This window comes from Rhinoderma darwinii, chromosome 9, assembly GCF_050947455.1.
Source record: "Rhinoderma darwinii isolate aRhiDar2 chromosome 9, aRhiDar2.hap1, whole genome shotgun sequence".
Lineage (NCBI taxonomy): Eukaryota > Metazoa > Chordata > Amphibia > Anura > Rhinodermatidae > Rhinoderma > Rhinoderma darwinii.
Genome location: NC_134695.1, coordinates 89,246,563 through 89,261,103, shown reverse-complemented (window position 1 = coordinate 89,261,103; position 14,541 = coordinate 89,246,563). Strand labels below are relative to the sequence as shown.

The following is a 14,541-nucleotide window of genomic DNA, read 5'->3' as shown; positions in this document are numbered from 1 at the left end:
CTGGACGTCTCACAAGGCTCGTGAACATGATACTTTTACTTTGTATAATACAATACATTTCTATGAGATGACAGGACTGGCACAACCCCAAAACCCTTGTTTTAGAAACATGAAATACAGGGTGGGCCATTTATATGGATACACCCAAATAAAATGGGAATGGTTGGGGATATTAACTTCCTGTTTGTGGCACATTAGTATATGGGAGGGGGGAAACTTTGCAAGCTGGGTGTTGACCATGGCGGCCATTTTGAAGTTGGCCATTTTGTATCCAACTTTAGTTTTTTCAATGGGAAGATTTTATTAAGGTGTATCCATATAAATGGCCCACCCTATTTATATTTGTAACTCATGAAGCGTGGACTCTTTCTTCAGATGGTCATTGATTCCTACCCTTTGGTCCATCAATACAGCGGCGTCCACTTACCTTAATTTCTGATGATGACCGTGAACATCTTGTTATTATATTCTTATTATTACAACCTGACATTCTTGGTCATCAATTATTGCTATGCATATCCCCAGCCTTGCTTAGGAACAGTCCTCTCCCCTGAACGGTGATGCCATAAGAAGTCAATAATTAAAGGGTTATTCCAATCTTAGAATGATCTGGCATATCGCTAAGAGTCCGGCCTCCAAGATCCCTGTCGATAATCGAGGTCCCTGCGGCTTTGCTCTTGCGCATCGGTGCTCCTGGCGACCCACTGTGCAGGGTATTGCAATACTGCCTCATTCACGTGTATAGGGCTGTATTAGATCTAGTTCACACAGAGCTTTTTTGGCGCTGTTTTTGACCCAGGAACACGCCTGAAATCGCCTCCCATTGATTTCGAGTGACATGCTCTTTCTTCCCGCGTTTCCATCTCTGACCTCCCTTTGAAATCAACGAAAGGCAGAAAAAGCTTTTTTCGCAGCGTTTTATGCCACGGCCGAAAAACGTAGTGGAAAAACGCCGCAAAAAACGCAGTAAAGAAAGTGCAGGCAGGTCAAAATCTGCCTGAAGGAATTTTGAGGCAGATTTTTCTGCCTGCAAAAAACTCAGTGTGAACAGGCCCTTAATAGTTCCTTGCACAGCGTTTGGCAGGGATAAAGAGTAACTAAACTTTCAGAAAACTTCTGACATGTCATAGTGACATGTCAGAAGTTTTGATCGGTGAAAGTCTATGAGCCTGTACACCAACGGCTCGGTTTTCCTAGAAAAGCCGATCAAAAACTAAGCGGCTCAGCGCTCACCTGAGCACTTCTGCCTTTTCGTTTTAGCGATTGGTGGGGGTCTCAGTCATCGGACCCCCAACTATCAAAACTTCTGACATGTCAGAAGTTTTCTGAAAGTTTATTTACCCTTTAAGAAGCTGTATCGCTCAGCTAGCGCTGCTGCTTTTTGTGTCTACGGGTTGGTGGGACACTGATCAGTAAGTGATGGCATAACCTAGGGATATGCCATAACTTACTATTGCAGGAAAACTCCTTTCCTATACATTGATGTTACTCTGCAGACGTTAATGAGAATTGTTGCACGATCTTCCTAACAGCTATCAGCCCGGAAGGACATAGGTAACATTTCACCAGAGAAATGGAATAGGCATTAAATATGAGGCGATCCCATTAGTTGAACCTGCGGTACTGTAGTTACAGCTGCAATGACAATCGCTCAGACTACTGTGTTTAATCTTCACGGCTTGTGAGATAATTTCTATCAAATTCCACTTCACTTAAGAGATTTCATGCAGTCACGTCCTGTGATTTACAACACCCCCGCTCCTCTGCCAGATGGATATTAACGGGAAATGTGAGAGATGCGGAAGAAGAGGAGACGCACGCAACAGAGTCCCGGTGAAGATGGTAATGGAATATGAAATGGACAGAAGTGATTCTGGGTATACACAAGAGAACATCTCACGGAAAATAAAATGGAAGGTTTTTGCAGCGAAGTAAAAAGAATACAATTACACAGGCTGCACTTCCAATCTCTCCAATAGGCGGTCATGTGACAAGGGCCTTAAAGGGGAAATAAACTTTTTTTTAAAATTTTTGACATGTCAGAAGTTTTGATTGGTGGCGGTCCAAGCAATGAGACCCCCGCTGATAACTAAAACGAAGTGTCAGAAGGGCTCACATGAAAGCTGTGCCACTTCCTTTCTGAATGTCTTTCTGAAAGCCGAGTGAGCGCTGTATGGGCTCAATAGAAAGTCTATGGGTCCGTACATCGCTCGCTCGGTTTCCGAGGAAAGCCGATCAGAAACAAAGCGGAACATTGTTTACCCGAGCGCTTCTGCCGCTTCGTTTTAGAGATCGGTGGGAGTCTCAGTGCTCGGACCCCCACCGATCAAAACTTCTGACATGTCAAAAGTTTTTTAAAAGTTTAGTTACCCTTAAAAAGGGGTTTCCAGATTGATGTGATTAAAGCCTGATCATTGTATAAAGGAAAGTTAGGAAAGTTCTACAACTTTCTAAGCCTCATGCTCATGACCGTAGTGGTGTGCACGGCCATGATCTGCGGCTCGGACGGCCGCGGAGTGTCAACCGCGGGCCGCCCGCATTAATTTCTATGAGCCTGGACCGCAAAACAAATCCGTAGTAAGACATGTCCGTTCTTTTTGAGGTGCAATGCACGGACCGTGGAAACCACGGTCGTCTGCATGGGCCCATGGAAATGAATCAGACCGCAATTCACCTGCAGATTTGCGGGTGAATTGTGCCCGCAAAAACACGTTTGTGTGCATGGGGCCTTACTTTACTTCCTGTCAGCAAATGGGATCATTCTTACATCCAAAATATGAAAACAATTACCATCTCACAACTGAGGGTTTGCTACAATTGTATCTAGTCTAGGCAATTTTTATAAAACATTTATGACTCCCCAGGCTATGGTATATAGATATTCCCTTGTATGTGAGTGTTCATACCTCTGATATACGACAGCCGGAATCCCTGAGACTGCCCGGAACTCAAGGGATCCGAATGAAAGAACATCCAAACATGATCCCGCAATGAAATGAAGGCCGGGGGGATAGTAGATCCGCAAACTTTATATCCTTCCCTTTTCGAAGAGGGACCGATCAGTAACCAGTCAATAATGCACTTGTGAGAATCTTGAATATCAAAATTCTTAAAACTGTGAAATAGAAAAACAAGAGAAAAGGGAATTATTATTTTTTTTACATGGATCGGAAATTCAGGACAATCATTAAACGATTATAAGCAATCCCTAATATATATCTATTAGTCTAATCACTCCTTTTAGCGAGTGCTCACACATTTCCGTATTCCCTGTAACTTTCGTAAAATCACAGCAAAAACACAATTTGACCTCAAAGTGTGAACGCACACCTACTAATCAGAATGATTGGAATAATTGGGGAGAGTAGATACAGGTAAACAAAATTCTCTGCAGCGAAACTCTCGCTGGTGCAGTCAAGAGAGTAAGGGCATGCCCACACGTGGCGGATTTCCTCCGCAACTGTCTGCATCAATGCCGCACAGAATCTGCGTTGCAGATTCTGCGGCGGATCTGCCCAAAATGTGCAGTAAATTGATGCGGATTAGCTGCTGCGGACTGCGGGAAAAGTGCTTCCCTTCTCTCTATCAGTGCAGGATAGAGAGAAGGGCCAGCACTTTCCCTAGTGAAAGAAAACGAATTTCATACTTACCGGCCGTTGTCTTGGTGACGCGTCCCTCTTTCGGCATCCAGCCCGACCTGCCTGGATGACGCGGCAGTCCATGTGACCGCTGCAGCCTGTGATTGGCTGCAGCCGTCACTGAGACTGAAACGTCATCCCGGGAGGCCGGAAAGGAGGAAGAAGCAGGGAGTTCTCGGTAAGTATGAACTTCTATTTTTTTTACAGGTAGCTGTATATTGGGATCGGTAGTCACTGTCCAGGGTGCTGAAACAGTTACTGCCGATCGCTTAACTCTTTCAGCACCCTGGACAGTGACTATTTACTGACGTCTCCTAGCAACGCTCCCGTAATTACGGGAGCCCCATTGACTTCCTCAGTCTGGCTGTAGACCTAGAAATACATAGGTCCAGCCAGAATAAAGAAATGTCATGTCAAAAAAGCAAGACACATCCGCAGCACACATAACATGTGCATGACATCTGCGGACTTCATTGCGGAAATTAGAATCTCCATTGAAGTCAATGGAGAAATTCCGCCATGAGTCCGCAACCAGTCCGCCACAACTCCGCAACATCCAGTGCATGCTGCGGACACCAAATTCCGCACCGCAGCCTATGCTCCGCAGCGGAATTTTCCGCTTCGTCTAAACGAACCCTACTAAATAGAAGTGGAAGGCAATGGAGAAACGGCTCCGCTGCGGATTAACGCTGCGGAGTGTCCGCAGCGGAATTCAAGAGCAATTACGCCACGCGTGGCTTTGCCCTAAAGGCGCCATTTATGGCTTTTATCAATGGAGAGTGGAGAGGGAAAGGAAACCCAGGAAAGCAGAAAGAACCAAACGGAGGTTGTCCCATCTGTGCCTCTTTCCTAATTAAAGACCTGCTGGTGAATAAGGCTGGCTTCACACATCATGGTTAAAAAGGGTTTTTTTTCGCCACAATTTTGCAAAAATCGTGACCAAATGGCACAAAATACTGCATTTTGACCGCAACGTTTGCCATGGATCAAGCAGCTGAAACGCCTGAAAATCAGCTGTTATCACCTGCAGGACGCCACATGTGTAAGGTTACATGGGGCCCACTCAGCTAAATGGGCGACCGTGCAATATATGATCGCATCGTGTCCTCTAGAGTAAGAGACGTGTTGGCTATTTGATAGGGGTCCTAAGAGGATCCCAATCTATAATGTCCGTATTCCCAAATAAGTCATATAAAAAGGGAATGTTCTGACAACCCCTTTAAAATTTCCATGGTCACCCGTGGTACCCATCAGTAAACAGCAGCCCACCGTTTATGAACGCCTCCAGCCTGTATCTCATTGGTGGACTGCGGTGGTGGTTTATTGTCTGGTGACAGGATTTAAGGGTGGACAAGAAGAATTAGAAATTCCGGAGGATGCCCTTTCCTATGTTCAGCTCATAACAACATATCAGGGAAACACTTATAATGAAATTCCATATCTTTTTAGCCCAAGTACTTCCAACCCAATGGTTCACTTTAACATACGTTAAATGAGATCTCCCCAAAAAAAAATTGTAAACACAATTATCATTAAAGTCTCATCAAGTCAACTCCTTTTTCCGATCGGGTCCAGAAGTCCTCGGCAATTCTGTTATCGCTGGGGAGACTGCAGCCAGCCCAGTGTAGTATTACAGGCCTACCATTCAAAATGACATGTCCTCTATATAAAACGTGTAAAGGCCAGATCTGTCACAGCCAATCTTTGCTAGCCTCTCACCGCTCTGGCTAAGGCTAGGGTTACATGGCGACTTTGTCCGCGACATGGCCAAAGATCGCGGCCAGGGTCATGCTGGCTGCTGTAATTAAAGCGGATGTGTAATGGGGTTGCAGCCACACTAGAGTCGCAAGTAGTCCATAAAGTTTGGATTTCTTGCAACTGTAGTGTTGTGGTAACCTGCGAGTCGCAACGCAGCCACATTCACTCTCATTACTGCGATGCAGCAAGCGCACCAATGCAATCACACAGCGATCTTTTGGCCATGCGACCTGCGTTGCGGCCAAAGTTGCCGTGTAGACCTAGCCTAATAGAGGTAGCTCCTAAACGGAGGACCCCCTCTACGATTTCCATTTGCCCTAATGGAGTTATAGTGACGTCAACCCTTGTAATTCATTATCTTGCTCTAATGCAACAACTCAGTAATTCATTCAAAGACTGAAAATGCGGAGACACATTTGTGATGACAGTGACTGTTTTTGTAGATTAGTGAGTCACCTAATTGTTATGACGTCACCGTGGTCTCCTTGGATATACCAGCTGCAGTTCATGGTAGGGGGGTAGTTCAGGGGCCACGCGGGACTATAGATGACTCCTCTCCGTTCTGTGTGTTGCTCCAGTTCACCACTACAAGCAGCTGCCAAGATACAAAACACAACCTCAGGTTTAGCATCAAGAGACAAAATAAAGAGTATCAAGGCAACCAGACGTATATACAGTTATAAAAGCGAGTGCAAATATAAATAGTCACACGCCTAATGTAGCCAAATCATTAAATTCTATAGTCAACTACTCCTATTTTCCTTCCTTCTATGTATTCTGACTCCTATTTCAGAAATAAACACGCCCTGACTGCAGAATAAGAGTGGGTGGGTTGACATACTTAGCACAATATTACACTGTCTGATACATGGTCCTCCTTAATGTCCAGCATCCACAGGTCACAGGCAGCAGGAAGAAGCCCACCCCCTACTGTCTGTTTTGGAGACATGCTGCAGTGACAACAGTCAGGGGTGGGGGTGCTATCATTCCACGTGGCACCCTCACAAAGTCTTGGATCACCTTCAAATACTCAGCCCTACTGACGCCAAAGGCAGGGGCCTAGCTACAGGGGGTGCAAAGGTAGCAGTCGACACCAGTTTTATAAATGCCACATAGTAGGTTGAGGGGTCATTTTACAGATTTAGCATTGAGACCCAGGAACTGCAATTTATGCCTTTGGCCAAAGGAATAGGGTAAGTCGTTCAATCCCATGGCCTATAGGATTGCACTACTAACCAGTCCAGGTGTAACCATTGTGGTCACCTCCAACTGCATAAACATTCAACTGAATTGCCCTTGTCCCTGGCTCTCTAGTTGGCGCTGGTGTTGTGGGTTCACAGGTCCTAGCATACAACCTACACTCGAGGAGTCGAGGGTGATCAGCTAATGATTGCTTACCAAAACCTCTAGCGCTGGCATCAGCAGGTATACTTGGAAACATGGTTCTTGTATGTAGAAGGTTTGAAGCTCAATGAAGAAGAGTTCATAACGAAAGATAAAACTGATTTCACATTGACATTTCTTCGGTATTTAATAAGTGCAAAACACGGCAAATATGAGGAAAAAAAATATCACCATGACTTCAGCCTAGCGCTGGTTTTTCCAGGTGTACGTAGACCTTGTCTTGGTATTGAAGCTTTGGGTAGAAGCTAAGGCTCTACTGGGACACTACAGAATCTATGTGACGTCAGGAATCACACGCTGTATAGAGTTGGACGGCCGAGTATACCACTCGGTTCTAGTTCTAGTGATCGGTGGGGTCCCAGTGGTGGGGCCCAAGCGATCATAAATTTATAACCTATCCTGTAAATAGGTGAAATATGTTCTTAGCGGTAAAACCCATTTAATTACCTCCATTGCTTCGCCGTCTCGCATTTAAAGGTTGCCTGCTCCCCCTGGTTCGGAGGTGTAAACAGTGGACGGTGATGGTAATCCCATCCATAGCTCTCAAGATAGAGGTGGTCATGCAGCTAACCCACATGACCATGGCCGCCTGCTCGTCTACATTGACGCTAATTGCGTTCAATACATGCCCGATACAGGAGATTCAGCTGCCTGTATCTGCGTGTGCACTGAACCCATTTAGCGCCAGCGCAAAAGAGCAGGCACTGAGATATACGGTCATGTGAGCAAATAACTTTTTATTTCTGTAATTTTCGTCCGATAATGCTTCAACACAGAATTCATACTTTCATCGAAGTGGGAGGAGCATAGCAGCACTTAGTACTGTAGCTCTGGGATTTTATATAAGAACTTGTGATACTTCCAACCATATAATTTATGCTATATACATTATAATGACATGTATTGTTAAAAAATAATTGCCTTACCTGTAAAGGGGAAGGTGGTATCTACCCATCCAGGTGACAGTGCATTGACTAGAATAAAAACACATGATCAAACATCAGATATTATACTATTAAAATCATAAAAAATAACTACTATAATACTGCCCCCTATATACAAGAATATAACTACTATAATACTGCCCCTATATACAAGAATATAACTACTATAATACTGCTCCCTATATACAGGAATATAACTACTATAATACTGCACCCTATATACAAGAATATAACTACTATAATACTGCTCCTATATACAAGAATATAACTACTATAATACTGCCCCTATATACAAGAATATAACTACTATAATACTGCCCCCTATATACAAGAATATAACTACTATAATACTGCCCCCTATATACAAGAATATTACACTATAATACTGCTCCTATATACAAGAATATAACTACTATAATACTGCTCCTATATACAAGAATAGAACTACTATAATACTGCTCCTATATACAAGAATAGAACTACTATAATACTGCTACTATATACAAGAATATAACTACTATAATACTGCTCCTATATACAAGAATATAAGTACTATAATACTGCTCCTATATACAAGAATATAAGTACTATAATACTGCTCCTATATACAAGAATATAAGTACTATAATACTGCTCCCCTATATACAAGAATATAACTACTATAATACTGCCCCCTATATACAAGAATATAAGTACTATAATACTGCTCCTATATACAAGAATATAACTATTATAATACTGCTCCTATATACAAGAATATAAGTACTATAATACTGCTCCCCTATATACAAGAATATAACTACTATAATACTGCCCTTTATATACAAGAATATAACTATTATAATACTGCCCCTATATACAAGAATATAACTACTATAATACTGCCTCCTATATACAAGAATATAACTACTATAATACTGCTCCCCTATATACAAGAATATAACTACTATAATACTGCCCCCTATATACAAGAATATAACTACTATAATACTGCTCCTATATACAAGAATATAACTATTATAATACTGCCCCTATATACAAGAATATAACGACTATAATACTGCACCGCGCCAAAAACGCGCCAAAAACGAGCGGTAAGCCGCGATACGAACAGCAGTGCTCATCAACAGGATACATCCACGCCAACAGGGTTCCAGTGCCTGACGAAGGTCTTATTGGACCGAAACGTTGCACTCCGCCCATGGCATTTGAATACAATACAAATAAAACGAAAGAAGTTTTGAATCATATTTGTCTGTGTGCCGAATACTTCTCTACATAATACTGCACCCTATTATAAATACTATAATACTGCCCCCTATATACAGGAATATAACTACTATAATACTGCCCCCTATATACAAGAATATAACTACTATAATACTGCTCCTATATACAAGAATATAACTACTATAATACTGTTCCCTATATACAAGAATATAACTACTATAATACTGCTCCCTATATACAAGAATATATCTACTATAATACTGCCCCCTATATACAAGAATATAACTACTATAATACTGCCCCTATATACAAGAATATAACTACTATAATACTGCCCCCTATATACAAGAATATAACTACTATAATACTGCCCCCTATATACAAGAATATAACTACTATAATACTGCCTCCTATATACAAGAATATAACTACTATAATACTGCTCCCTATATACAAGACTATAACTACTATAATACTGCCCCCTATATACAAGAATATAACTACTATAATACTGCTCCTATATACAAGGATATAACTACTATAAGGGCATGACCACACATGGCGGAATTCCTCCGCAACTGTCCGCATCAATGCCGCACAGAATCTGCGTTGCAGATTCTGCAGCGGATCTGCACAAAATGTGCAGAAAATTGATGCGGACTAGCTGCTGCGGACTGCAGGAAAAGTGCTTCTCTTCTCCCTATTCAGTGCAGGATAGAGAGAAGGGATAGCACTTTCCCTAGTGAAAGTCAAAGAAATTCATACTTACCGCCCGTTGTCTTGGTGACGCGTCCCTCTTTCGGCATCCGGCCCGACCTCCCTGGATGACGCTCCAGTCCATGTGACCGCTGCAGCCTGTGCTTGGCCTGTGATTGGCTGCAGCCGTCACTTACACTGAAACGTCATCCTGGGAGGCCGGACTGGAGACAGACGCAGGGAGTTCTCGGTAAGTATGAACTTATATTTTTTTTTACAGATACATGTATATTGAGATCGGTAGTCACTGTCCCGGGTGCAGAAACAGTTACTGCCGATCGCGTAACTCTTTCAGCACCCTGGACAGTGACTATTTACAGACGTCTCCTAGCAACGCTCCCGTCATTACGGGAGCCCCATTGACTTCCTCAGTCTGGCTGTAGACCTAGAAATACATAGGCCCAGCCAGAATGAAGAAATGTCATGGTAGTAAAAACAATACGCTCCGCAGCACACATAAGATCTGCGGACTTCATTGCGGAATTTTGACTCTCCATTGAAGTCAATGGAGAAATTCCGCCATGAGTCCGCAACCAGTCCGCCACTGCTCCGCAACAGACAGAGCATGCTGCGGACACCAAATTCCGCTCCGCAGCCTATGCTCCGCAGCGGAATTGTACGCATCGTGTAAACGAACACTGCTAAATTAAAGTGAAAGTCAATGGAGAAACGGCTCCGCTGCGGATTAACGCTGCGGAGTGTCCGCAGCGGAATTTAAGTGAAATTCCGCTATGTGTGAACCCGCCCTAATACTGCCCCCTATATACAAGAATATAACTACTATAATACTGACCCCTATATACAAGAATATAACTACTATAATACTGCTCCCTATGTACAAGAATATAACTACTATAATACTGCCTCCTATATACAAGAATATAACTACTATAATACTGCCCCCTATATACAAGAATATAACTACTATAATACTGCTCACTATGTACAAGAATATAACTACTATAATACTGCCTCCTATATACAAGAATATAACTACTATAAAACTGCTCCCTATATACAAGAATATAACTACTAGAATACTGCCTCCTATATACAAGAATATAACTACTATAATACTGCCCCCTATATACAAGAATATAATTAGTATAATACTGCCCCCTATATACAAGAATATAACTACTATAACACTGCCCCCTATATACAAGGATATAACTACTATAATACTGCCCCTATATACAAGAATATAACTACTATAATACTGTCCCCTATATACAAGAATATAACTACTATAATACTGCCGCTATGTACAAGAATATAACTACTATAATACTGCTCCTATATACAAGAATACAACTACTATAATACTGCCCCCTATGTACAAGAATATAACTACTATAATACTGCCCCTATGTACAAGAATATAACTACTATAATACTACCTCCTATATACAAGAATATAACTACTATAATACTGCCCCTATATACAAGAATATAACTACTATAATACTGCCCCCTATATACAAGAATATAACTGCTATAATACTGCCCCTATGTACAAGAATATAACTACTATAATACTGCCCCTATATACAAGAATATAACTACTATAATACTGGCTCCTATATACAAGAATATAATTACTATAATTCTGCACCTATATACAAGAATATAACTACTATAATACTGCCCCTATATACAAGAATATAACTACTATAATACTGCCCCCTATGTAGAAGAATATAACTACTATAATACTGCCCCTATATACAAGAATATAACTACTATAATACTGCCCCCTATGTACAAGAATATAATTACTATAATACTGCCCCTATATACAAGAATATAACTACTATAATACTGCCCCCTATGTACAAGAATATAACTACTATAATACTGCCCCTATATACAAGAATATAACTACTATAATACTGCCCCTTATGTACAAGAATATAACTACTATAATACTGCCCCCTATATACAAGAATATAACTACTATAATACTGCTCCTATATACAAGAATATAACTACTATAATACTGTCCCTATATACAAGAATATAACTACTATAATACTGCCCCTATATACAAGAATATAACTACTATAATACTGCCCCTTATGTACAAGAATATAACTACTATAATACTGCCCCCTATATACAAGAATATAACTACTATAATACTGCCCCTATATACAAGAATATAACTACTATAATACTGTCCCTATATACAAGAATATAACTACTATAATACTGCCCTTTATATACAAGAATATAACTATTATAATACTGCCCCTATATACAAGAATATAACTACTATAATACTGCCTCCTATATACAAGAATATAACTACTATAATACTGCTCCCCTATATACAAGAATATAACTACTATAATACTGCCCCCTATATACAAGAATATAACTACTATAATACTGCTCCTATATACAAGAATATAACTATTATAATACTGCCCCTATATACAAGAATATAACGACTATAATACTGCACCCTATTATAAATACTATAATACTGCCCCCTATATACAGGAATATAACTACTATAATACTGCCCCCTATATACAAGAATATAACTACTATAATACTGCTCCTATATACAAGAATATAACTACTATAATACTGTTCCCTATATACAAGAATATAACTACTATAATACTGCTCCCTATATACAAGAATATATCTACTATAATACTGCCCCCTATATACAAGAATATAACTACTATAATACTGCCCCTATATACAAGAATATAACTACTATAATACTGCCCCCTATATACAAGAATATAACTACTATAATACTGCCCCCTATATACAAGAATATAACTACTATAATACTGCCTCCTATATACAAGAATATAACTACTATAATACTGCTCCCTATATACAAGACTATAACTACTATAATACTGCCCCCTATATACAAGAATATAACTACTATAATACTGCTCCTATATACAAGGATATAACTACTATAATACTGCCCCCTATATACAAGAATATAACTACTATAATACTGACCCCTATATACAAGAATATAACTACTATAATACTGCTCCCTATGTACAAGAATATAACTACTATAATACTGCCTCCTATATACAAGAATATAACTACTATAATACTGCCCCCTATATACAAGAATATAACTACTATAATACTGCTCACTATGTACAAGAATATAACTACTATAATACTGCCTCCTATATACAAGAATATAACTACTATAAAACTGCTCCCTATATACAAGAATATAACTACTAGAATACTGCCTCCTATATACAAGAATATAACTACTATAATACTGCCCCCTATATACAAGAATATGATTAGTATAATACTGCCCCCTATATACAAGAATATAACTACTATAACACTGCCCCCTATATACAAGGATATAACTACTATAATACTGCCCCTATATACAAGAATATAACTACTATAATACTGTCCCCTATATACAAGAATATAACTACTATAATACTGCCGCTATGTACAAGAATATAACTACTATAATACTGCTCCTATATACAAGAATACAACTACTATAATACTGCCTCCTATATACAATAATATAACTACTATAATACTGCCCCATGTACAAGAATATAACTACTATAATACTGCCCCCTATACAAAAAGAATATAACTACTATAATACTGCTCCTATATACAAGACTATAACTACTATAATACTGCCCTCTATATACAAGAATATAACTACTATAATACTGCCCCCTATATACAAGAATATAACTACTATAATACTGCCCCCTCTATACAAGAATATAACTACTATAATACTGCCCCCTATGTACAAGAATATAACTACTATACTACTGCTCCCTATATACAAGAATATAACTACTATAATACTGCCCCCTATATACAAGAATATAACTACTATAATACTACCCCTATATACAAGAATATAACTACTATAATACTGCTCCCTATATACAAGAATATAACTACTATAATACTGCTCCCTATATACAAGAATATAACTACTATAATACTGCCCCCTTTATACAAGAATATAACTACTATAATACTGCCCCTATATACAAGAATATAACTACTATAATACTGACCCTATATACAAGAATATAACTACTATAATACTGCCCCCTATATACAAGAATAGAACTACTATAATACTGACCCCATATGTACAAGAATATAACTACTATAATACTGCCCCCTATATACAAGAATATAACTACTATAATAGTGCCCTAATGTCTACTCGGCATAGCTGTGGGAAACTGCCGTGTGTGTGTTAAATGTTTGCCCCTCATTTCCTACCTTTTTATTTGGCTTTACTTGATTTTTTCTCCTTTAAATAATAATTTATAAAGGATTTGCTAAGAATCACTGAGGTCACATTGATGTCGTAAATTTGCCAGGGAAATCACATAAACACCATATGTCACTGATACAAATCTCTGTGTTGGACATGACAGAATTATGATTATAGTTGTCACATGGTTTATAAAAATGGCACTTTGTGCCAATGTTATTAATAGAGCGGAAAAATAACACACAATAGGACGAGTATTTTTCCAAAAAACATAAATTTAATGATTGACTCAAAACAAGAACAACCTCTGATAACAAAAAAAACAGGATTTAGTAGAAACGTACAATTTTCTTTTAGAATTTATTACATGCAAAACAAATAGCGTAATAAGAGCCTGTAAAGGTTGGATCATAAAATATTAACACACCATGGGGAGGATAAACTGGACTTATTTACGTTTGGAAAATAGTATTATACAAGTGACTGAATTACTATTCATAATGCATACCAGGTCAATACAAACACCTGTCCAATT

General features: G+C 39.4%; 1 protein-coding gene across 1 annotated transcript in view; it reads right to left on the bottom strand.

Moving 5' to 3' along the window:
- Positions 1-14,541, bottom strand: part of LRP3 (LDL receptor related protein 3) — a 34,323-nt gene that overhangs the window by 7,334 nt on the left and 12,448 nt on the right. Inside the window, exons 2-4 of the mRNA XM_075838445.1 lie at positions 7,727-7,774; positions 5,853-5,991; positions 2,907-3,115 (exon numbers count right to left, since the gene is read on the bottom strand). Of these exons, the coding sequence (XP_075694560.1) occupies positions 2,907-3,115; positions 5,853-5,991; positions 7,727-7,774 (396 nt within the window). The remainder of the gene's footprint in view (positions 1-2,906; positions 3,116-5,852; positions 5,992-7,726; positions 7,775-14,541) is intronic.